Genomic DNA, 26,554 nt, shown 5'->3' on the forward strand with positions numbered 1-26,554 from the left:
AACATATTTATATATATGAGCGTCACTGATGAGTCTTATCTAGACGAAACGCGCGTCTGGCGTACTAAATTTTAATCCTGGTACCTTTGATAATTATTTACTGTAAATAGCAAAAATAAACCAATGTTAAGCCTTTACCGACTGTCAAGTATGACATGGAAAATGAGGCGGACGATACCAACACTATAATCAATTAAATGATAACGAACTGACTGAGGATTGCCGGAACCAATTTGACTGAGAAAAGAAAAGAAAAAGAAACGATCACAACATTAACAATATAATATTTAAAACACAACAGATCGCAACATACCTCCTGAAGGGCATACGATACAGTTACAGGGAAGGTAATGACGTTGCTAACGTAAAATGTTATTTTCGCGACGTCAAACTATGACATATCGGGAAAAGATGCATTTTTCGACTGATTTTTATCATTCAAACTGTTTTAATTTGAAAACGAGTGCATGGACCCCTATTTTTTAAAATAGCAATTTGTTTCATTTTGCAAGGAGATTATGTGACCCAAATTTTATAAAACTGTAAATAGCGCATTTTGTTTAATTTTGATAAACATGCAGCAAAAAATTACGTTTTTTCCTCTATTCATGAACATTTGATAAATATAGAGTTATTTCGGAATAATAATTGCATAATTTTTAATGATACTTATAAAATACAGAAATTACCGATTATTTAACAAAAAACAATTTGTGTTTATCTTTTAAAACAAAAAAGTTATGTCTTTCTTTCGAAAAAGAAAATACGGACACAAATCTGAATTTTGAGCAAATATACAAAATTTCGACCTCATTTTACTCAAAAAGTAGCACATGAAGGTATATTTTTTATTACATATTTGATTTAATCAGATAAAAAATAGCCTATATGCAAATTTTCATCAACTTGTAAATACAGGTTCAAAACTGTATCGTATGCCCTTAATAGCAACACGGACTCCACAAAAATCTCAGGTTGATCTAAACAAGGATTTGTACTATACAAATCCTTGATCTAAAAATAAAATAATTTGAAAAAAGGGGGTCCATTCTCCAGCACCTATGGACAAATTTAGTCCGTTTCGTTGTAATAATTCCTGAAATGATAGATGGTATTAAGCTAAATCGTGAAGAAATTCAAAATTTTGAGGGGTTCCGAAAGAAAAAGCAGACGCGCGAAGATAAGTGAAATGTAAATGCAATCAGTTAAAGTTGCCATCCTTGGCAAAAGGATAATATAACATCAAACTTCATAGGTCATGAGACAGAAATTATATATCTTTGTATGAGAACATGACTTTTCATTGAACACGTGAATTTCTTCATCCCTCATTTATTCATAAATCTGAATAAACCATGTTTAAGAAAAAAGATATTTCAGTTTAAAGGTTGATTTCTTCATGTGAAAACACAAAGTAATCCAAAATACTTGTCCCCTTCTCTATGTACATCAAATTTGCTGTTGATAGATACAAAGTCATAGGACCTGTGAGGCTGTGTCTGGTTTTTCAGTTGGAATGTGAGCCTTTGCCATCAGTGTCACTTTGCGTCTGTTGTTGTTCGTCTGTAAACTATTTGAAAGATCTTCTCTGAAACTACTGAATCAATTCCAACCAAAATTAAGCTGAATGATCTTAAGAGTATCTAGAATAAAGTCTGTTTTATTTTCTGTTTGTTTTGTAAAAAAAACATGGCCGCCAAGGCTAAAAATAGAACATAGGGGTAAAAACCCAGTTTTAGGCATACATCTCAAAAACTCTAGCATTAAGAGCAAATCAGACAAAAGGGTAAAAATGTTTATACACTCTAGTTCTATATCAGCCCTGAAATTTTCAGATGATTCTAACAACTCATTGTTGGGTTGATGCCACTAAATAGGGCTTTTCACTGTTAGTTCGACTATATTGCAACACATGACATCGACTCCCTAGAAATGGTCCAAAGAAGAGCTGCCAGATTTGCGACATCAACATACAGTCGAGAACCGGGGACAATTACAAATATCATGAAAACCCTAGAATGGCCAACGTTAGAATCTAGACGGAAATCCAGTAGACTAAGCATGTTCTACAAAGCAACACATGTAAGGCGGCAGTCAACATATCATTATATGTGAGAAGACCATCTACCTCAAGAAGACAATACCATCCAGAAAAATTCACTCAGATCAGTACCTCCACAGATGCCTACAAATACAGCTACATACCACTCACCATCACCGACTGGAACAGCCTGCCTCTTTAAGCCTTCCAAGCTACATCTCTGGAATGCTTCAAGGAGCAACTTCAGAGACTGCAGCTGTAAACAGAAACCACCTGTTTTTATCCAATTTTAATTGCACTTGTAAATACTGAGCACGCAGGTTGACGTTTGCACAGCAGTATCTGCGTTATGGATTTCCACTGCAGATCAATAGTGTAGATGTAGATTGGATATGGGGCAGATTTTTTAGAAAGAGGTGGAAATAGTATGAAAGTATTGGGAAATCCTATGCATGTTTCCAAGCAGCTTCTGTGTTTTAATGATGATTTCCCGTATTTTTCTCACCATTTTTACATTCATTAAGAAAATCTGCCCCCTATCCAACATGGACGAACTGTGAAGAGCCCTATTGGTAATTTTTATGGATATTTTGCAGTTTTTCATTATAATATCTTGAATTGTGATTACAATGTATTATAGACAAAGATAAAGTGTAAACAGCAAAAATATTCAGCAAAGTAAGATCTTCAAATAAGTACTATGATCAAATGTGAGCCTTTGCCATCAGTGTCACTTTGCGTCTGTTGTTGTTCGTCTGTAAACTATTTGAAAGATCTTCTCTGAAACTACTGAATCAATTCCAACCAAAATTAAGCTGAATGATCTTAAGAGTATCTAGAATAAAGTCTGTTTTATTTTCTGTTTGTTTTGTAAAAAAAACATGGCCGCCAAGGCTAAAAATAGAACATAGGGGTAAAAACCCAGTTTTAGGCATACATCTCAAAAACTCTAGCATTAAGAGCAAATCAGACAAAAGGGTAAAAATGTTTATACACTCTAGTTCTATATCAGCCCTGAAATTTTCAGATGATTCTAACAACTCATTGTTGGGTTGATGCCACTAAATAGGGCTTTTCACTGTTAGTTCGACTATATTGCAACACATGACATCGACTCCCTAGAAATGGTCCAAAGAAGAGCTGCCAGATTTGCGACATCAACATACAGTCGAGAACCGGGGACAATTACAAATATCATGAAAACCCTAGAATGGCCAACGTTAGAATCTAGACGGAAATCCAGTAGACTAAGCATGTTCTACAAAGCAACACATGTAAGGCGGCAGTCAACATATCATTATATGTGAGAAGACCATCTACCTCAAGAAGACAATACCATCCAGAAAAATTCACTCAGATCAGTACCTCCACAGATGCCTACAAATACAGCTACATACCACTCACCATCACCGACTGGAACAGCCTGCCTCTTTAAGCCTTCCAAGCTACATCTCTGGAATGCTTCAAGGAGCAACTTCAGAGACTGCAGCTGTAAACAGAAACCACCTGTTTTTATCCAATTTTAATTGCACTTGTAAATACTGAGCACGCAGGTTGACGTTTGCACAGCAGTATCTGCGTTATGGATTTCCACTGCAGATCAATAGTGTAGATGTAGATTGGATATGGGGCAGATTTTTTAGAAAGAGGTGGAAATAGTATGAAAGTATTGGGAAATCCTATGCATGTTTCCAAGCAGCTTCTGTGTTTTAATGATGATTTCCCGTATTTTTCTCACCATTTTTACATTCATTAAGAAAATCTGCCCCCTATCCAACATGGACGAACTGTGAAGAGCCCTATTGGTAATTTTTATGGATATTTTGCAGTTTTTCATTATAATATCTTGAATTGTGATTACAATGTATTATAGACAAAGATAAAGTGTAAACAGCAAAAATATTCAGCAAAGTAAGATCTTCAAATAAGTACTATGATCAAATTGTCAATTGGCCCCATAGGGAGTTATTGCATTTTTAAAGATAATTTAACACAATTTGTTTATCTTGTTTTCTAACTTTAAAAAATATCTTCTCTGAAACTAACTAACTGAACCAAACTAAACCAAACTTAACCTGCATTCTTTTTAGGTTATCTAGGATGAGGTTAGTGTTTAGAAAACATGGCAGCCATGGCTAAAAATAAAACATAGGGTAAAATGCAGTTTTTGACTAATGTCTCAAAAACTAAAAGTATTTGGAGCAAATTAGAATAAGTTTAAGTGTTCATTAGGTCAAGGTCTACCTGCATGGAAATTATCAGCCAAAATAAGGTATCTGATTTTTAGGTTAATAAACCGTTATTGCCCCTCAATTGATGTTTGTCATTTTTCTAGTTTTCAGTTATCATCTTTATAAAGATAACCTGTAAACAGCCAAAAAAATTCAGCAAAATAGGATATACAAATAAGTTTTATGACTAAAATTGTCAATTGACCCCTTAAGTTTTAAACACAATTTTTCACAATTTGTTCATCTACTAAGTTTGCTTGTTTTTTAAAACATTCTCCTTTGAAACTGCTGAATCAATCTCAACCAAACTTGGGCTGAATGAGTTTCAGAGTATCAACACTATAGTATAAATTTTGTATATTTTTCCTAGTACATTAATGAACGTCAAGAAACAGCCACTGTGGCTAAAATGGAACCCATAGGGGTAAAATGCATTTTTTTGCTTTTGAAGAAAATATGACATATACATAGAACGTTTGAATGGCATTTTTAAGCCAGTCAATAATGTATTTTGAAAAGCAAAAATAATCATTGATGATTGAAAGAATTAAGCAAAAAAGGAAAGGTGAGTGATTCAGGCACTTGAGAGCCTCTTGTTTAGCTCCCTGCCCTAATAGGCCATGTGAACTTTTGCAATTACTTGGTGTCCATTGTCGTTCAATCTGTTTTCTTTAAACTTTTTATAAAATCTGAACCTACTGGGCCAAATGTTACTTGGATTTCCCATACAGAAGTCAGAACATACTTTGTCCATATATATATGAGTTATTGCCTTTAAATGGAATTATATATATCAAAATTGCATTTTCTTTACCAGAGGCGGATGTGATTGACTTTAGGTTTTGAAGAACCTCTTGTATTCATATTTTAATAGATTTTATTATTGAATTACGTTTTTTTTTAGATTGACAATGGCTGATCTTTCCCTTTGGTCATGGAGGCATGACTTTGATAATAGATTTGTGTATTACCTAACTGGAGGCATTAGTCTAATGTATGTAGTGACACTGGTCATGATATACTATGGTAATCCCAGGACAGTGAGTACACTTTACCCTTTTCAGTAACAAACTATATCAATCCTAGAGAATTGACTCGCAAAAGACTATTCAGTGATAAATTTAAGTTATCCCAGAGTAGTGAGTACACTATGCCATATTCAGTGTCGAACTTTATTAAACCTACAATAGTGAGTACACTATACCATAATAGCATTTTCAGTGACAAACTAAGTAATTATAGAGCAGCGAGTACACTTTTACATATTAATAGTCCGGCGGCTACAAGCATATTTCAGAAGAATTGTGCACATCCTGCTACAAGCATGAAATATGGTATAGATCTTCCTCAACTATTACTCTGTCATTTCAGATAGGGAGGCATTTGAAAAAAAATGTCTCACTTCCGGTAAAATCCAAAATGGCGGACATCATACTTAAATCAGCCCTATATCGAAGGCTATTAAGTGGAAAGGTGTTATTATCATGCTACTAACATAATATTTGGTATCAACCTTTGTTTTGTTCTACTTTTGGATACTGTAAATTCAGAAATTATTGCGTGCATTTATTATTGCGATTTTGTCATTTTACACTTGAATGCGATTTTAATTTTTACGATTTTGAGAAAAGTCATGCTTAAGTCAGTTCAAATATTACAAAATGCGAGTTTTAATTATTGCGTTTACAACTCAGTCGCATTATTCGCAATAATAAAAACCTCGCAATAATTTCTGAATTTACAGTATATGATTTAGATAAGATGTCTTCAAAAATCCTACTTCCGGTAAAATCAAACATGGCGGATATAGTACTAGAATAAGCTTTTTTTAGGGAGGGTAATTGAAATGTGTTTTAATGTATTGCTACTATCATTACACTGGGCAGGAACCTTTCTTTTTTGCCTCTCATGGATACAATTTAGAAGACATATCTCTTTAAAAAACTTACTTCCGGTAAAATTTAGAATGGCGGAAATAGAAATATCAATTTTCTATTTTAATATTCAACTTTTTTCAAAATGTAAAGAAAATGTTTTTTGTTGGGGTTTATTTTGCTTGTCATTAAACTATTGGCTTCAAGTTATCCTCAAAACCACTAAATTTTTTCTAATGTAAATTTTTAAATCACACTTCCGGTATTAAAAAAAAACAATATGGTGGAAATTTCAAAAATGAGTCCTCAATACATATCTTTGATTTAGAGTTTTAGATAGATTGGTTAAAACAAAATAAAATTACTGAAGTACTAAAACATTTTTCAAACTATTACTATTTGGCTGAAAATACATGTTTATTCAGTCACCACAACATGTAAACAAAACAGTGCACGGGAGACCCGATTTTCCACATTAACAACGACCGCGACATCCTCTGTATCTGTATCTGTATTTGTATGAATTCGTTGTCAATACCAATTCTGGCTTTAATATAACAGTTTGAGAGAGCGCCGCCGATTTATTGACAAGGAGTAAGAGCAGATTTGACGCTCTATACGCTTGATTTGCGCACTACAGTGTCGTCTTGCTGATTCGACGCGATCACTGTCTTTACAAAGAATGAGTTTGAGTAAGAGTGATTCTCTACTTGCTTTTCCACAATATTTGTTGCGTGGTATTCTTCGAACTTCTTTGCAGTTATGTTTCTCTTAGGACGTGCTTTTTGGAGAAATTCGTCTGGTTCAATAGTGGGAATCAGCCCCTAAACCACTTTGTACATAAATATCAACTTCTAGCTTGTTCGTCTTGCAATTGTCTGGAGGTCTTGTAGTTCCAGTTTGGCAAGCATATTGGAGACACACCTGCCATCTCTTGACTTGTAACCTATGGTGATAAATCTTGCCGCTTGACGTTGTATCCTTTCTAGCTTATTTATGTTTGTTACCATGTTGGGGTCCCTTACTATGGCTCCACATTCCATCGTTGATCAACGAGCGAGATGTAAGCTGTTTTTTGCAATCTTGTGGGCAGTATTTCAAGTTTCTTCTTTGAAAGCCTAGTGTTGAATTAACTTTCTTTGCCACGTTTAATATGTGGGTGGTCCATTTGAGGTCTTTCGAAATTTGTAGGCATAGGTACGGGTTATGCTTGACTTGTTGTAGTATGTGTCCATTTAAACTGTAGATTTTATGGCTTTTGTTTCTGATGCTTAGGATGTAGCATGTTTTGGCATTGAACCGCATTCCCAAGTACATCCACAATGTACAAGCTTCTGACAAAATGATGAGGCCTTAGAAAGAGTTATTTAAAAGTTATCCTCTCTGTCCCTTCGCCATTTATAAGCGCTTGAACTGGGTATCATTAAAGTCAATTCCAAGCTCGTCCCCCTAAACACCTGCCTTATTATATTGCACGTTTTACCCTCAATTAGTCTTCCCTTTTGCGCAAATAGTTATTTTCTTGACTCGTTAACCATGTTAACCCCATCTGATAAGTTTGTGTGATCTTACAGTTAAGCCTCTGTGATTTCGGCTGATCAATCATCATTCTTTATGTCAAAGTCACATCTTCAAATGCCATCAATGTCTCCCACACAGTCTTATTTTCCTTTTCAAGCAACCAGAGAACCATATCCAACTGGTAAAGACATGGAGCACAATAAGTGTGTGTAATCACTCATTGCCAGGTGCATTTGTAAATATATTTATCCAAAGCTTTTTGCCCTCCCAAACACAATTCATAGTTCGTCTACCCCTTTCACGGAATAGCGAAACAATAGCGACTATTCGAATCATGACTCGTGCAAGTTCGTGGTTCATTGCATCAAACATAGGCACCATGATTATATTGTCAGCCTCTTAATGTGAACATGGTGATAAACTTGAAATACATCTTGAGGTAGATAAGATAGAATATCCTGAGCACTTGTTATAAGAAGCAAGAGCTACATTTAGGGAAAAGGGAATACAAATACACTGACGAATCAAGAGTCAAAACAAGTTTACAACAATAAGAAAGAACTTTTAAGTTTTCATTCGCAACAGCTTGCTCAATAGATTTAGAGGGAAAGGCAGTTGTAGCAACAATTACTCAGGATGTTCTGTGCTATCCATCACATGGTGATGTTTCAAGCTTAGCATCATGTTCACGTAAAGAGGCTGACACTTGAATCAAGATGCATGTGTCTGATGCAGTGAAACACAGACTTAACTGAGTCATGACTTGAACATTCGATACCATGATGTTGCTGTCATTGCGGTTTTGCTTTTCAGTGACCTAGGGGCAAACTTTGGCTTGCATTTGAAAAGGGGGAAAGCTTCAGATATATATGTATCCATGACCTTTCAAATACACTAGGCATTGAGATATTACACGTTTGCTGGAAAAGGAACTGTGTTGGTGACATGGATGGTGTTTAAAGATGTGACTCTATCATTTAGAATGATGATTGATCAGCCAACATCACCAGATATGGATTTGACAATGTCATTGATAGAATGATACATGGCTTTGTTGTACGATCGAACAAACTTATCAGATGGGGTTAACGAAGCAAGAAAAAATGTGCTTTTGGAAGAGGAAATACTTATTGAGGCTATTCCCACGACTCGGTCTAGTCTTTTTCAGCAAGTAAAACGTGCAATATACCATGGCGGATGTGAACGAGTAACAAGCTTGGTATTGGTTCCTTTTCTTACTAGTCCATCCCTTATGAATGGCGAAGGGGAAACATTATCCATGGCACCCTTTTGAACAACTCTTTTGTGAGGCCTCTTAATCTTATTAGGAGCTTGTACATTATAGATGTAGGAAACAATACCACGATCTTTGTAAATTTGGAAAATAAGCTCTCCGATTGTGAGTAAACATGTATATATGCGGCCATAAATAAGTCATTCTAAAGATGTTTAACAACTTTAGTGATTTTATTTTGTTTTAATCAATCTATCCAAAACTCTTCATCGAATATATGGATTGAGGACTCATCTTTGTAATTTTCGCCATATTGATTTTTTACCGGAAGTGTTAATTTTGTATTGAAACATATGCAGCTGAATAGAATAAGTGGTTTTGAGGATGACTTAAAGCCAAAAGTTTAATGACAACCCCAAAAAATTCATTTTATTTACAGTTTGAAAAAAGTTGAATATAAAAATGAAAAATTATCAATATTTCTATGTCCGCCATATTTGATATTACCAGAAGTAAGGGTTTTAAAGACATATGTCTTATACATTGTATCCATGAGAAGCACCAAAGAAAGGTTCCTCCACAATATAATGATAGTAGCAATACTTTAAAACACATTTCAATTATCCTCCCTGAAAATAAGCTTATTGTAGTACTATATCCGCCATGTTTGATTTTACCGGAAGTAGGGTTTTTGAAGACATCTTATCTATATCATATATACAAAAGTAGTACAAAACAAAGGTTTGTACCAAATATTATGATAGTAGCATGTTAATAACACCTTTTCACATACTAGCCTTCGATATTGGGCTAATTTAAGTATGATGTCCGCCATTTTAGATTTTACCGGAAGTGAGGCATTTTTTTCAAATGCCTCCCTATCTGAAATGAAAGAGAAATAGTTGAGGAAGTTCTATGCCAAATTTCATGCTTGTAGCAGGATGTGCACAATTTTTCATAAAGCCGCCGTACTATAAGGGACAAACTACACTAAACCCTTTTTAAATGACAACTTTTCAACCTTTTTATTTGTATAGTGTTCCTGAGTTTATTAAATTTGAGAAAGTCCCCATAGTGGAGGTTATATGTCTGTTCTTAACCAGAACTTAGTGATGATTGTTTTTTTTTATGTGTATTTTCAGCCGAAAGTAGTTGATGTTCGTCCTTTGGAGGATATGACACAAGAAAAGAAACTTCATAAATATTTACTGATAGTGGATACATCACAAAGACCAGGTTAGGTATTAATTAATAAGAAAAAAATATAATTTTAATCAAATGTCATATATTTTCATTAAATTTAAAGTCCTTTAATTTACAATTCGGACACAGCAAGGTTTTGTGATGTTTTTTTTAGTGTCTAGGGATAATTTGGTTCTATCAAAAAGAAATTATTTTTGTGCCTAAATTGTTATGAAATGAAATACAGCTTTTTGACTGATATTTATTATATTGTTCTAGTAATAGTACCTTTCATTTTGTGAACTAAAGTTGAGCACACCCTAGAAGGTGTACTTGTAATGTCCATATTTAATTTTGTTTTAACCAATATCTTCATTCATAAACATGTTTTTGTCGAGCTTTGACTTTTGTCAAAAAAAAACTGTGAAGCCTTCGACTTTTATCGAAAAAAGCAAGACATAGCGATCCTTCATTCTGGCGGTGAGGGCAGCGTCCACAAATATTAACTCTGGTTAAAGTTTTGAAATTTTAATAAATTTCTTAAACTATCCTGGATTTCTACTCAACTTGGACAAAAGCTTGTTAATGATTATAAGATAGTATCCAGATGTAAATTTTGTAAAAAAAAATCTTGTTTTTCTGTATTTAAGTTATAAATGGACTTAGTTTTCTGCCTATTAACATTACATTCACTCTGTGGTAAACTTTTTTAAATTTTAATAACTTTCTTAAACTACCCTTGATTTCTACCAAACTTGGACAGAAGCTTGTTTATGATCAAAAGCTAGTATCTAGAAGGAAATTTTGTAAAAATATATTTCCTGTTTTCTGTACATACTTACAAATGGACTCAGTTTTTCTTCCAGTTACGTTACATACAGTCTTCACTTAAAGTTCTTAAAACATTTTAAGATTCATAAGGTAGGCAAGACCCTGGGTTCCGTGGACCCTTCTTTTTTAATGAAATTTTTGCCAACACTGCATGTAATAATCCTAAATGTATCAAGCACCAAATTTTCAAATGTTAGAGTACAAGGGGAAATGCTGTGGATTTAATTTCCGTTTGTTTAGCATAGAAACAACAGAAGGGAACATAATTAATCAGTAAATACCTTTTGTTTAATTCTTTTTACATTGGTTTTCAGGTGTAAGTTGTACCAGAGAAACAAGTATTTTCATTCAGCTGACTGGTGAGAGGGCGATTTCTAGTTACTTTAAAGTTGCTGTATTTGATGAGGGAAAGTTTATCTTCCAGAGAGGATGTAAAGACTTGATACTGTTTAGAATTAAAGGTATGAATGTATTAGTATTCCAGATACTCAGTCTGCATGGTTAGCCACTAGTCCGATGCCCCAGACTAGCAAAATTTCATTCAAACTAGTAAGTTTTTTCAAAACTTTGTTTGGACCAATAAGAAAAATGTCAGAATATTGGTCTTCAGACTGGTAGTTGAAAAAGTTTTTGGTGCAGACTTGATACTACAATAGAATACAAAAGAAAGGTAATGTTTTCACATAATGTCTGGCATATAAAAGTTCTGCAGTGGTGTAATAATGCTTTGAAATTTTACCTGTAGGTTTGAAAAGAAAAGGTTACGTTTGTTTTCTTTTGTGATACCCAATTTCTGTCCCTCCTTTTCTTGAAGTTTGTGTGTTGCAGCTTTCTCAGGAATTGAATAAGACCTTCCTGAAATTAAAATAAAATATAGGTCTGTATGTGAGCATGCAGTTCTGTTTAATGGGTTTTTAAATTTCTTTCTCATCAACTTTCTGTTTTACTTATATATTCTGACACATAATGGCCATGCATGAAATTTTCTTTCATCACATTTTTAAAGCAGATATGAGCTTCCTGAAATTTATGTTAATTTATTCAGAAATACATATCTGTTAATTATATAACAATTCAACCATATTTTTTTTTTGCAGAATATCTTGGACAAGTTATTGAAGTGAAGATGCTAGTCACTAATTTAAAATGGTAAATCACAATAATAAGATTAGACAATTTAGAATTAACTTTAAAAAAATGATGGTGTACAGTAAAGATTAAGTCACAGGCACAGGTGACGTCAGGCAGATTTATGAGAATGGAAGATCCGCATCAACTCAGATGATTACATTTGTTCCGATAAAAAGCCCATGATAAAAACAGTTTGATCCCATTTTGCCTATACTGCATATTTTAGTTAAAAAAATGAAAAGACAAATTGAGAATTGTACTAAACCTAAATGGGAATTGCACTATGGCAAAATATGCATGTACTAAGGCAAAATGTGAATTGTACTAGGACAAGAATAGATAGGAATTGTACTAGGACAAGAATAGATAGGAATTGTACTATGGCTAGATTAAAATTTCACTGAGGCAAAATGACTCTTTGAATAACTATAAATCAAGTGTTTTTGATAAATGAACAAATCTACTCTAGTTTTTTTTTTGCAGGAGACCTGAAAAGGTTGAAGTTGTCAAAACATCAACAGGAGAAAGATTTGTTGTACCTGTAAGAGTTGTCTACCCTGGTAGTACATCATCATCAGAGAGTGGAACAGTTTATCCTGTAGCAAAAAGAAAGTAAATATTTGAATGATATGTACAGTAGTTAAATGTTTTGAATTATTTTATGTTCATCATAAATTAATATATTTATTAGTGCCACACAGATAATTTATAGAAGGCCTTCAGTAAAAAGCTTTTTGACCACAAATCATATCCACTCTTTTTACTGTAAAACCTATTTATGAGCTCTATGAAAAAATCAAGATGTTATATTCTGTTTTTAATGAGAATTCTGCAGGTACAGTCAAAATCCTAACCAAATATTTGTATCGTTGATAGAATTTAGTTAAAGATTAAATTAATTATTGTAACAATATCACTGACTTTATAATATACAAGGTATACAAACATTTCATTCATTAAAATCTAAAACATCTTTGCAAACACAGGCATAACAAAATGTAATAGGAAGCTTAAGGGACCAGAGAAACATCAAAGTCCAAAAGGGTTCACACCAATACATTATAACATGACTACACAAATGCATTGAAGCAATATTAACTGATTAGTTTTCTTATTCCATTTCAGTATATGTAAGGTTGTATTTCAATCAGTGTTGCAGTATCACCATTGGATATCCATGGCTTTAGGCCCTAACAAATTTGGGGCCTATACTGGTACCATGAATATACTGTTGATATTTTTTGGTATTTCATCACTTCTTACGAGTACCTTGATTGTTTACATCCTAATTCAGCCTGAAACTAGAGACAGTGTCTACATTGATATGTATACATTTACATGGTGTAGCTTTGTTACTGGCATGACTTTTGTATCAGCAGCAATATTTGAGTTCATGTTACGCAATATTAGGTCTGGATTTTTGCCTGACATTGTCAAATTTAAAAATCAAATGAATGAAAACGAGGAAAAGCCTACAAAATCTAATCGCCTGCATACTTATTTAGAAGAGAAAAAGTACAATTTTACGTCAGAAACAGAAATTAAATCAGAAGGGAGTTTTTATTCTGAAGATGACGAACCAATCAAAAGTGCCATTGACCTTCCAGGGCAGAAAAGGTTAAAACAAATAGATAATAATTCCTTTCAGAGTCAAATAAATACTAATCATGAAAACAAAGATAATAATTTAGAATCTGGAACTAGATCATGTACTAAAAAGTTTCAAGGTAGTTATAATAAAAAAAACAATAAGTCTGATGTTGATAATTACTGTTCTAAAATCTCTAGACTGGGTAGAAGTCAGTCCAGTTCTAATGATGAATTATTGGCGGTGGAATATATTCAGCCAGATTCAAAAACAGCCATTGAGTCTTCAAAACATTCCAGTAGTTTAATGAAGTATATAGGAACTCGTAACATGAGTCAAAATGCCAATGTAAGTCTTTATTCTGTTCAAAGTAGAGGTACACAAACTAACTGGAAAAGGAGGAATAAATCAAGCAAAGGAACATCACATCATGGTATCTTAGTTGATAAACGCCAAAATGCTCAAGAAATTCGAATGTATAGTAGTAGTAGAAGCAACTGGATGTCACAGTCAGATGAGGCTGTTCAAATAAAACAAGTTTTTCATACAAACTCTGACATAGTTTCTTCTGATACACCAAAACCAGCCCATACAGATTCAGGCTTAGCAATGGCAGATAATTTACCAACTGCTAATTTGAAGAAAACTGATGAAATCAAAACTTCTGAGAAAAGCATGCTCCAGCCTGAAACCAGTGGGAAACACAGTAAGGGACCACCAGTTACTTGGAGTGATATTGGAGTGTCCAAAATAGATGATAGAGGAAATAGAATTCTAATGTCAGCATCACAAGATGAAATCACAGGTAAGAAATAACTGATGATAAATATTCAGTTGCAATGTTAAAAAAAACACTAATATGAAGTGATAACATTAACGGTACTAATTTTTTCTACATCAGATGCACATTTTAACAATAAATATGAGAAAGGATCTTGCTTTCCTACTTTCCAGAGTGCAAGTTTTTATTTGTATATGGAAAATTGTGCAATTTCTTCATTTTAGAAAATTAAATAAAAAGACAGCTTGCATGCAGATTTAACAATTTTTTTACCTTTGAGGAAACTGAGGGGGAAAAAGATAAGCCATTTGAATGCTTGTCTTCCCATAAGTTCCATATCAATTTTGAAAATAGTTCAGATATTCAGTAGAAACTTGTATGAGACTATTATGATTTTACTCAATTTTTGATCTGATCCCGATAAAGGTCAAATAATTTAAAACATATTTATTTTATTATTCAGATTCTACCAGTAGGATTAACTGTTTTCAGCAATTTGTTGAGGATTGGGATGACGCAGAAATAATTTCAATTGACAATCTAAGACATGAATGTAGTGTGTTTTTGAAACAGTTGGTCAGCCATGTTGGAAAGCAAGAAAAGTATTTAAAAAAACAAATAAGACATGGTGATACAAGATGTTTTACAGGATTAGAAGTCATTGCAAATAGATGGTTTCAGGAATTAAGAACAGAGAGTTATAAATTTATCATTTATAGAGCTTTTCAGAAAGGTAATATTACACCTGTTTTTATGCCCCATTTATGGACATTATGTTTTCTGGTCTGTGCATGTGTCTGTTCGTTTGTCCGTCCGTTCGTCCCACTTTAGGTTAATGTTTTTGGTCCAGGTAGTTTTTGATGAAGTTGAAGTCCAATCAACTTGAAACTTGGTACACATGTTTCCTATGATATGATCTTTCTAATGTTAGAGTTTTTATCCCATTTTCACGGTCCACTGAACATAGGAAATGTTAGTGTGGATGGGCATCCGTGTACTGTGGACACATTCTTGTTCATACTACAAAAATTGCCTGCCTTATTTTCATTTTACTTGTCTGTTAGTAGTTAGAAAAAAACAATTCAGGCATAACTTTTTTAAGTTTGAATTAAAGTAACCAAATCAACAAGACATAAGTTGGGTAAAACTGAAGTGAAATCACTAAGACTGAAGCAGGCATAACTTTGATAAATCTGAAGTAAAAATCACCACCCAACCAGGCATAAATAAGGTCAATGTGAACTGACTCAAGCAGGCATAACTTGGGAAAATCTAAAGTAGAATAACCTTTCCCAACCAGACATAAATTTTGTAATTCTGATTTGAAACACCTGACTCAAGCAGACATGATTTGGTTAAATCTGAAGATACTTAGTCAAATAAGTTTTATCTAATTTATGTTTTCATGAAGTTTAAAGACTTTTTTTTATAAATCTTATGTAATCAATTAAATTCAGTCAATTCCTGTCATATCAATGGTCCATAACAACATTCTAATAGTTTTACTGAAAGTGATCTTGTTTTATTCAGTGTTTTTTTTTTTCTATCAATGTTTTTACTAAGAGCTTTTGTTTTATAAACACTATTGGATAATTCCTAAGCTATAACTATGATTGACTAAGTAGTGTTTAAGATTTAAATGCATAGGGGAAGGGAGACACTAAAATTTATAAATTATAGGGGGTTCCACTTTTTTTAGTATTTTGATAAGAATTACTGGTATATGATAGGCGAAAGGAAAATTTTTATATTATGGGTAATCAGGGTATTAAAAAAAAAGCCTCCCATACCCCTACCTACCCATCCGATTTAAATCTGGAACAGCCCTATTTTCAGCCAAAGTCCATCCATGTTTCAAGAATTTTTTCAATCAAATCTGTCCCAGTTTGTATGGGTGTTCTTAGACCATCTGTCTAGAACCTTAAAGTCATATGAAACAAGTTTCTTGAAATTTTCATGGTTTAAAAAAATATTGGTCAATGTTGTTGTCTGTTTTAAGCAGGAGATTAACTATTTGTTGTGATGTGATCGTTAGTAAAGCATGCGAGACAATTAAATGTGTGCACTCTTGTAACATTTATCATACAAGTAAATAATAATTTAAAAAAAAAAAAGGAAAATTGGATTTGATGTCAGAGGTAAACTTTTTAATTTAAATTTTCTTATTGTTAACTTTCTAATATTTGATTTATACAGAAATCACTGCATGCACTTGTTTTATGTCTATGTGTTTTATACCTAGAAAAAGCTAATATTCTTAACATATATTCAATTTTCAAATGCAAATACAATGTTTTATTATAAGGTGTGACAAAAGCAGTACTTAAACATAATTTAGAAGCCATGCCAGAGATCGATTGTATAATTACTTCCTGGACAACAAAGAATGTGTGCACTGTTATAGAACAATGTTCTGACAAGTTGAATATCCAGAATAGTCTTTCAAAACCTGACATTGAGGAAATATCATACAAAATAATGGTGAGGATCTACAACTTGGCTGATCGATGGTGTCCAAGGATTCTCCTTCAAGGTAAGATCTACAATTTGGCTGATTGATGGTGTCTAAGGATTCTCTTTCAAGGTAAGATCTACAATTTGGCTGATTGGTGGTGTCCAAGGATTCTCTTTCAAGGTAAGATCTACAATTTGGCTGATCGATGGTGTCCAAGGATTCTCCTTCAAGGTAAGATCTACAATTTGGCTGACCAATGGTGTCCAAGGATTCTCCTTCAAGGTAAGATCTACAATTTGGCTGACCAATGGTATCCAAGGATTCTCCTTCAAGGTAAGATCTACAATTTGGCTGACCAATGGTATCCAAGGATTCTCCTTCAAGGTAAGATCTACAATTTGGCTGACCCATGGTATCCAAGAATTCTTCTTAAGGTAAGATCTACAATTTGACTGACCAATTGTATCCAAGGATTCTCCTTCAAGGTAAGATCTACAATTTGGCTGACCAATGGTATCCAAGGATTCTCCTTCTATGTAAGATCTACAATTTGGCTGATCAAGGTGTACAAGGATTCTCCTTCGAGGTAAGATCTACAATTTGGCTGACCAATGGTATCCAAGGATTCTCCTTCAAGGTAAGATCTACAATTTGGCTGACCAATGGTATCCAGGGATTCTCCTTCAAGGTAAGATCTACAATTTGGCTGATGGAGGGTGTCCATGATTCTCCTTCCAGGTAAGATCTACAATTTGGCTGACCAATGGTGTACAATGATTCTCCTTCTAGGTAAGATCTACAATAAGGCAGATCAATGCTCCATCCAGGTAAGATCTACAGTAAGGCAGATAAATGTTCCTTCCAGGTAAGATCTACAATTTGGCTGTAGGAGCTAGGATCAGTGTTGATGTCATAGTGAAATTTTGAAATAAGATACAAAACCTCAAATACAGACTCAGTGGGTGAGTGGTTCGAGTAGGTGTTCCATATTCATCAATACCCTGTCATCAATGAGGTTCTGCGTTTGAACATGGCACATGGCAGGTGCACTTAAAACAATATTTCTAAATTAGAAAAGCCAGCATTCCTGTCTAAGGTCAATGGTTCTCTCTGGGTACTCTGGTTCATTCAATAATTTTAACTGGCCTCTATGATTTAACCAAGAAAGACAATTAACCACAAACTATCTGTTAATATAAAAAAATAACATTGACTTTCTTTATATACATGAGAAATGTTTTGAAAACATTTCAAATTTGCTATATTCCATGTTTTCTGTTGTAGATGGAAGGCAACTTGAAGAGGAAATAGGGTTCAAAACTGGACTAGAAGCAATTCTATCTTCTAAAGGTAGCCTACTTCAATTTCAGGATCTAATATCAACTTCCAGTAAGTATAGTGTATGGTATATATATACTGAGGATTCAGTTATTTTATAGCGGGTAATTTGGGTTCCAAGTTGGTGGATTGAGGAAAGATGGTACTTTAATGTGGAAACTTGATTTCTAGGTTTTTGTAGGAAATGTATAGGATTTGCACTTAATTGTTGAACACATAAATTGGTGGTTGACCTATACCCACAAAATCCTGAAAAACTGGTAGCCTACAAATAATAATGAATCTACATTAATAAATGAAAAGAATAAAGGAAATAGAAAAAATGTGAGACAGTACAACAGACCATTCCAACCACGAAAAAATGACTTATAATAGAAAGATGAAATTGTAAGACAACATATAACAACACATGGTCTGGATAGCCTGACTTGGTAGAGGCACACAAATGGTATGTTTAAATCAGTTTTACCTGTGCACAATTTACCCCCCATTGCCTATCTAGACTTAGGGTCTCCTTTAAAAATATGAAACTAACAAAACTGAACAGACTGCCTCTGATCAGCTTGTATAGTTTTTCAGTAACTTTTTTCAAGTACTTTAAGCAATTTTTTCGTACATGTACAAAATGTTTTTACATGCAGTAGTAATTAAAGTAAAAGGATTATATTCTAGAAATTGTTACTTTTTAATCATACAGAAACTATCTTATGGGGATTCTGTTTTGCATTTGACTTCAATAACTACAAGAAATTTGTAATTGTTTATTAAAACTTGCAGTGATTCATATTCAGACCCAGTCCGATAGAAATAGAAATAATAATGGTGGAATTATTGAAACTTTGACAAGTCAAGCATCAATGAGCACATTAAATTCTTCAGAATATCTGGTCCTATATACACTAGCCTCATGTGTTGTAAGATTGGCCTTCCAGAACCAGGACTGGATTCTTAGGGAAGACTGGGACAAAATAACACAAGGGTCAACACCAAGATATTTAGATGAGTTCTTTAGGCAACAACAATCGGAACTGTTAACAGTGTGGAAATTATGTTCCAATGTTGTTGATGAAGCACAAGAAGAATTAGATAAAGATTATAAAGATGCCAGTTTTGTTTATACTCAGTTTTTGGTCCGTCAGCTAGCATTGTCAAGTTTGGAAGATCTTATAAAAGATGAGGATGACAAATTCTGTGAAAGATACAAAGAATTAAGATCCAAGTTGTACAAGCAATGGAGTAAACAGGTATCTGATTATTTTTTTGTAGATATCAGCCATGTTAATATGTGGTATTTAAATATGGTTTTCTTAACTATGTTATAACACCATACCTGATTGTTTAGAAATGAAAATTAAAATGTTGCGATTTATTAACATATATAAAAAAAAAAAACATTTAGTTACCACATCATGCAACTTCAAATAAAATTTTAGTACTAAATTTTATTATCGCCAAATTTTCAAAATTACCACATTTCCATAGATATGGAAACAATTAGTAGAAAAACTTCAAGAACTTTGAAGTAATTAGTGTAGCCATTTTTCTGCACTCTAGTCTTAATTTGAATGAAAGGAGATGTGGGGTATATGTCAATTGGACATCAACCCAATGACAAAAATAACCTAAAGACATGTAAAGGGCAGATGACCAGGTGTTGATACAATACTGCTAATTAATTGTTACAAACGTATTTAAAGTTGTTGATAAAAATAAACAGAAACAATCAAAGATCTGCCATCAACACAGACTATTTCAGCATATTGAAGAGTGAAATTTTGCTATTTTTTATCAAGCTTATATTTTTAACTACTGATTTTTTGTTACAGGGTTTCCATCAGACACTTAACACAATGAATTACCTACCAGAGGTATTACTGAGTAATTATGTTGCCAAAATTAAAGACAAGGACCATATCACAGATGACACCTCACCTTACTTCATCCTTAGTCAAAGTCATTCTTTAGACAGGATCAAAGCAGAACTTGGACATACCATTATGACTACTGTTAAAAAGAACCTATTTAGTTACGGTGGACGTCTATTCTTTTTAACTGATGAGTATGAACTTAAATCATTGATGGATAGAGGAGATTTTCATATTACTGAACATACTTTCATCATGGTACGTAAATAACAAAACAAAGAAATTAACCATGTAAAACAAATGAACTCTGATAGTTGGTTAACCTTCCCCCAAAATCCACAATTACTGACATATTTGTTATTACAAACATATATTGGTGGCCTCTGGCTGTTCTTTACTCATTGGTCAGGTTGTTGTCTCTTTGACATATTCCCTATTTCCATTCTCAATTTTTTATAAACAATTTTATTATAAAATATTGAATGTCACCCCTTCGTCTAGATTTTACTGAAATGAAGTTGTATATCTTTTAATGTCACAGGTATTAAAGCCCTCATTAAAGCAGGATGATATAAAGATGTGGTATGATCCAATGAGACAACTCTCCACAAGAGACCAAATGACACAGAAATTAACAACTTAGGTCAATGTACAGCCTTCAACAATGAGCAAAGCCCAAAATTATTACCGCATAGTCACCTACAAAAGGCCCAAAAATGACAAGTGTAAATCAATTCAAATGAGAACACTAACGGCCTAATTCATGTACAAAAAATGAACGAAAAACAAATATGTAACACATAAACAATCAACAACCATTGAATTAAAGGCTCCTGACTTAGAACAGACACAAACATACAGAATGTGGCAGGGTTAAACATGTTAGCGGGATACCCAACCCTCCCCCTAACCTGGAACAATGGAATAACAGTACAACATAAGAACGAACTATAAAAATCATGCAACTAGACTAAATGGAATTTGTTTTATAATGCATGAGCTCCATTCTGGTATTTTCAGAATTATTCCATCAGAAACTCTGTTTTCTTTGTCTCAAATCTATTTGCAATTGCTGGCATGTCAAGTCCTCTGACAAAGAAACACATTTTGGTCAATGTTAACCTCTCAAGGTCATTTTCAAATCTTTTTTAGCTGGTTGAACAGTTCAACTTGAACCTACTCCAAAAATACCAGACATACAACCTCAGTAGATTAGAAAACCTATTTTTATGAGAAAAGTAATGTCTGTTTATATTTGATATTTTTCTTTTCTTCAGGTGGATTCAGCAGTTGTAGAAACATTTAAGATGTTACCAGATGTAACGAATTCTTTGCTAACATGTGAAATACAGGAGTATGTAAGTTCAATGCTTGTCAATAAAGCAGTTGATTCAGCAAGACATGTGGTGATGTTAGAGAAACAGGTAAATTATGCTAAACATTTAGTTAAAGACACTGCATTGTATTTATTAGGACTTAGATCGTATCTTGTTATGGAAACTGTTACATACTGTGGATTAATTTTTTCCCCTGTATTTGCTACGTAAATGTGATCCCCAAATATGATATTCAAAGAAGAACACATTTTCTATAGGCTTTTATGTAGATTGGCATAACCAAGAAATCAAATATCTACAATTTTTTTTTGTTGCAATCCACAAAATTGGTGTCCACACAAAATAAATGAATAGACAACTTTCGAGTTCGATGCATTTCCGTCAAAAACTCTGGTTTTCGTGAACGTCATTTGTGCATTTAGCGGCGTCGTCACTTCCGTTTCAATGTTGAGCGAGTGGTTGGAAAACTATAATTCTATATTGTACGAATTATTCAGCAAATTGAATTCTCAAAATTGACAATCAGCACTGCTGTCATTAGGGAATTGTCATTAAGTACCCACAGAACATCCATTATTTCTAGTTTATCCTGCACAATGACGATCACTAAGACGCTTGATGAACGTAAATAGTGCAGGGATACAGGCGATCCCCTCTATCTGGTAAATGACGTCATAATTGACGAGTTTTTGCCGGTGACGGATGAACTCGAAAGTGGTCTATTCACAGTAGGGATTGCTTTCTTTGTAGCAGTAATAATTAAGAAATACTTCAACCTAATGTTATGAATCTTATAAACCATGTATTTTACCATAAAACACAAATTTAGTTCGAATTCGGGTGATGTCACTTTTACAGTTATGTTCCTTTATAAGGTTTTATGGCATGCAGGGGCATCATGTGTGTCAAATGGACACATTCTCCATTTATTACTAGTAATGGATAGATTATTTATTACTAAATTGTGTTAAACATTAGTAATAAGGGTAGCTAGGTGAGTGACAAAGTCTTCTAGGTTTTATTAGTAACATAGAAAACAAGATAGAAATATGTTTTTTTTATTTCAGATAGAGAAGCAGAAACATGAACCAACCAAGATCAATATGACAGAATTTGCATCAGTTGCAAAATGTAAGAAGTTGTAATGAATAAGGCATAATATTTGGGAAACATAACCTATTGATTAATGTTGATAATATTTTTAGATAACCAGGCAATTAAAAGTACATGTTTTCACATTTATTAAAGTACAAGTAAGATGTATTACACATTTAGACATATTTCACTAAATACATAAGGCCAGACTTATTATTTTATCTTTACTTTCGTATTGCTGTTTCTTGGTAAAAGATTAATATTACTAATGAAGAAAGCAATTGAAAATGAGTAGGGTAAACAACAAATTTTATTTTTTTCCTGAGGATTTTGTAACAGTCGGCGGGAAAAATAAAAGTAAGAAGCACTCCTTTTATTTTTATTCGGAAATCGGGAAAGGTGGAGTAAGTGGATCTTGTTAAACAGATAATAAAAAAAATTCTGGCCTAAAAAGCAAACTAGGCTGCACAGTGAATATGCTTTGAATATTGAATACTCTTATTTGCATTAAAAGTATTTGTTATATTTTATCATACACATGTACATTGACCATTGAACTAGACATATCCCACCACTTCTGCAACTTAATAGCTATGTCATATTCACATGGTAATAATATCATGACCAGCTATTGGCATCACTATATATAATGTACATGATCAGGACATACCCATATTATTTTACTTTAAGCTGGTACCCAACACTTTCACTAAAATTAATTTGGGTCGTTTAATTTTCAAAAAAATTTGACAAAGTATTAACTTTGACCCTTTAACAAAAATATAAAGATTTCAAAAATTTTGAACCAACTATTTTATCAGAAAAAATTACACAGGTTATTGCAGTTTGACAAACACCAATTTTGATCACCGAAAAGCCTGATATTCCCTTTAAAACACTACGTAATTAAAATGTTTAGATGACTTTACAGAGTTATCTCCCTGTAGTGTTAGGTACCACCTTAAGAAGGCTAAAATTTATGCTTTACAGATGAACAAAAAGTGTCATTTTCTTAAATGGGCATCGTCTATGCATACCTATTAGCATACATGTTTTTTTTAAAACATGTTTATTTGTAGTGAAATGGAACCAAATCATTAGATAAGTTTGTTTCAGCCCTCCTCAAGATGAACACAAGCTTATAACTATATTTTTTATTGCCAAGATAAAAGCCTGCGTTTTTCATCATGCATTTGTTATGGTGAATAAATATTAGCATTTTGAATAATATGCTTAGAATTTACATGTTAGAAATTACAAATTTAACAAGTATTATTTAATTTCAGCATTAGGACCAATGGTTCTATTCCTCAAAAATGTTAAAGCAAGGAATACAATAAAACCAAAGGACTTTGTAGCCAAGATGGAAAACAAACACACAGATTTTGTTGCTGTTAATTTACAAAATGTTTATGAGGCTGGTTTAATTAGAGATGATGCAGCTTTGGACAGGAGCATTACTCCCAAAATTTTATATGAACTTGAATGGGATGTAACGAACGAAAATAAGAAATGTTTGCCCCACTTTGTTAAATCATGGTTAGTTGTTATTTTGTTTACTGGAATTTTCTTTAATTTGATGTATGTAACATTTGTTGGAGGGCAACTGTCCCTCGATCAGATAAAAGCATGGTTATTGTATTGGCTATGTTCTGTTACTGCATATGGATTTGTTCTTCTTCCTATTTTAGCAATAGTAGTTGGACTTGTAGTTTATCTAAAGCAATAAATATGGAAAAAATACATTATGGTTTTTCTTTTTTCACTGGACCAAAGTTTCTAAATGTCATTTGAAAATTTATTGGACTTTTGGTCTGTAACACAACATCAAATGAAAATAAGAGAATAAAAGGAAGTAGCTGAAAAATCTTAACCACATCCTAAAATTTGATGCATTATTTGGTGCTGACAAAAAGATCAAAGTAGCATTAGTTAAAATATTTTTTGGAATAATATCAAGCTTGCCTCAACAAATTCTGCAATAGAAAAATGTCAAGAATAGCTTTGTGATTATGTGCCAATTATATCAAATGTCAGTTCAAGCATAATGTTATATCTCATGGTAGCATGGGTGTCTTTTCTTAAAACATACAAGAATAGTTTATTGAATGCATATATTATATAGTAGATAAAATAAAGCACATTTTGACTGCTGAAAAATTTCTTTTTATATTGTTTATATTGTTTAACCTCTCGTCCTTCTGTCAATCTGTCCATCCCATGAATATTGTTCTTCGTATTTTTCTTAGGAACTAAATAACAAGAATTTCTGAAATTTGGTTTCATGGTTTATATAAGTTAGCTGTACTGTGTGATGCGTTTTCAGATTCATCACTCATCAACTTCCTGTTTATTGAACACTTAATCATTTTACATGTGACATCAGAGTTGAAAATTTACTTCACATTTTTCTCAGGAACTATATTACAAGGATTTCTGAGATTTGGTTTCAGGGTTTATATAAGTCAGCTATACTGTGTGATGCGTTTTCAAATTCATCACTCAACAACTTCCTGTTAACTGTCAAGTATTTAGGCAGGGGTATCCTCAGTGAGAAGTAGCTCACAGTTATTAGATAAAAAGTTGACAGTCAGGAAAAAGGCACTTTTAATTGACTCTAGCAAAAATAAAATAACAAATACACCAAATTCATACAAAACAAGTAAAGGATAAAGAAATTTGAATAGTAACTTGTGCCTATTTTGGTTGTGCGAATGAGCTGTGTTCCTGAGAAAGCTTGAATTATTAAAAGAATACCTGTATGGTTTAAAGAATGTAGGACAGAAAGTCACAGGACAAAAAGTCACAGACAAAAAGTTACAGGACAAAAAGCCACAATTCAGTTTTGAGATTTTTTTTCTTTGAACAAGAAAAACATTTATTTTGAAGAAAAAAATTTGGTATTTTTCTTGAAGTTTTATATTTGAAGCAACTTTGTAATTAAAATTTATTCAATAATTGTCAACAATGATCAAATGATTGTTATGAAAACAAAATGTCAAAGCTGCTTGGTACCTAAATGGCTTCTTTTTTGCCAATAAGTATAGGCAGCAGTCCTTTTGTGCCAATTACTGTTTTTAATATTACTTGTTACACTTATCATTTGCGCCACATTTTGTTTTCCAAATGTATCAATTGTGCCAATATTCAGAACTCATTTGTGCCAATTTACCTGTAACGTGAGGGTACCCAAATTGCACCTATTTTGACAGTTTTTTAACCTACGTTTATATATGCTTCACACAAAAGTTTTCAGTATGTGTTTATTTTGTAGATGTATCATTATTTACTATATGGTTTCACCAATTTAATTTTGAATTCATTTGGAATCATAGAAAAGTTGGTCTGAACTAACCTCCAAACCATCAATGATTCTGTAATGAGGAGTACCCAAATTGCATCCATGCTTAAAATCGCATCGGCAATAGTCTGAAAACCGAGCTTTTGTTTAATTTTTTAAAATATTCTGAACAATTGAATATAAGTCCATGCTTACTCTTCATTTTTTACGAAATGGATACTTGTAACATATTGTATTTGCTGATTTTAAAAAGATGACGTTTTGATGACGTCGCATGGCGACGTTTCCGTACATTTTGCTTTTTCAGTAAACAGTCCACCTGTTGATAAATACTGTGAACGTTTTGTGTATATCTAAATATTTTACCTATGTTGGAAGACGTGCATAGTATCAAATCATAAAAATACAAATTGTTTAGTCTCTAGGAAATCGGGGAAGATTTCCGTTGCTATTTTTGCTAAATAGGTGCAATTTGGGTACTCGGTGCAATTTGGGTACCCTCACGTTACACATATCTATCATAAATATAAATAGTTAATTTTTTTCCTATTTTTTGCTTAAAAAATATTATATGGTTGAAGATATTTCACCATGAAGATGAGCATCTGGAGAGAAATGACTTGAAATGCAGTAGACAGTCCATGTACAGAGAGAGAAGAAAACTTATTGCTTTGCTGAATATTTAATACAAGATATGCCAAAAGAGAAGAAAATAGAAGCTTTTGCTGATTAGGTTTTAGCTTCATAAT

At 33.0% G+C, this 26,554-nt stretch overlaps 1 protein-coding gene across 3 annotated transcripts; it reads left to right on the forward strand.

Moving 5' to 3' along the window:
* The first annotated feature begins 1,142 nt into the window (after positions 1 to 1,142).
* Positions 1,143 to 24,249, forward strand: LOC143064253 (uncharacterized). 3 transcript variants are annotated; one of them, XM_076236947.1, is made up of 15 exons: positions 1,143 to 1,191; positions 5,177 to 5,312; positions 10,044 to 10,137; positions 11,229 to 11,375; positions 12,012 to 12,063; positions 12,529 to 12,657; positions 13,171 to 14,438; positions 14,878 to 15,147; positions 16,720 to 16,947; positions 18,154 to 18,258; positions 18,985 to 19,451; positions 20,034 to 20,330; positions 21,350 to 21,496; positions 22,477 to 22,540; positions 23,791 to 24,249. In XM_076236947.1, the coding sequence occupies exons 2-15, from the start codon at positions 5,184 to 5,186 to the stop codon at positions 24,231 to 24,233; spliced, it is 3,840 nt and encodes a 1,279-aa protein (XP_076093062.1). In that variant the 5' UTR covers positions 1,143 to 1,191; positions 5,177 to 5,183; the 3' UTR covers positions 24,234 to 24,249. The 3 variants fall into 3 exon arrangements, with proteins under 3 accessions (XP_076093062.1, XP_076093061.1, XP_076093063.1); XM_076236946.1 differs by having other exon boundaries at positions 1,161 to 1,255; XM_076236948.1 differs by lacking the exon at positions 1,143 to 1,191 and adding an exon at positions 1,199 to 1,282.
* The last annotated feature ends 2,305 nt before the right edge of the window (positions 24,250 to 26,554 follow it).

This window comes from Mytilus galloprovincialis, chromosome 2 (genome assembly GCF_965363235.1).
Source record: "Mytilus galloprovincialis chromosome 2, xbMytGall1.hap1.1, whole genome shotgun sequence".
In the NCBI taxonomy this organism is placed as follows: Eukaryota; Metazoa; Mollusca; class Bivalvia; order Mytilida; family Mytilidae; genus Mytilus; species Mytilus galloprovincialis.

Excerpts from the sequence above, each read along its gene's own strand:
- LOC143064253 (XM_076236947.1), top strand. The coding sequence starts at position 5,184 with ATGGCTGATCTTTCCCTTTGGTCATGGAGGCATGACTTTGATAATAGA. Across the intron at positions 18,259-18,984 it reads GGATCTAATATCAACTTCCA|TGATTCATATTCAGACCCAG; the intron begins GTAAGTATAGTG and ends TAAAACTTGCAG. Across the intron at positions 20,331-21,349 it reads CTGAACATACTTTCATCATG|GTGGATTCAGCAGTTGTAGA; the intron begins GTACGTAAATAA and ends TCTTTTCTTCAG.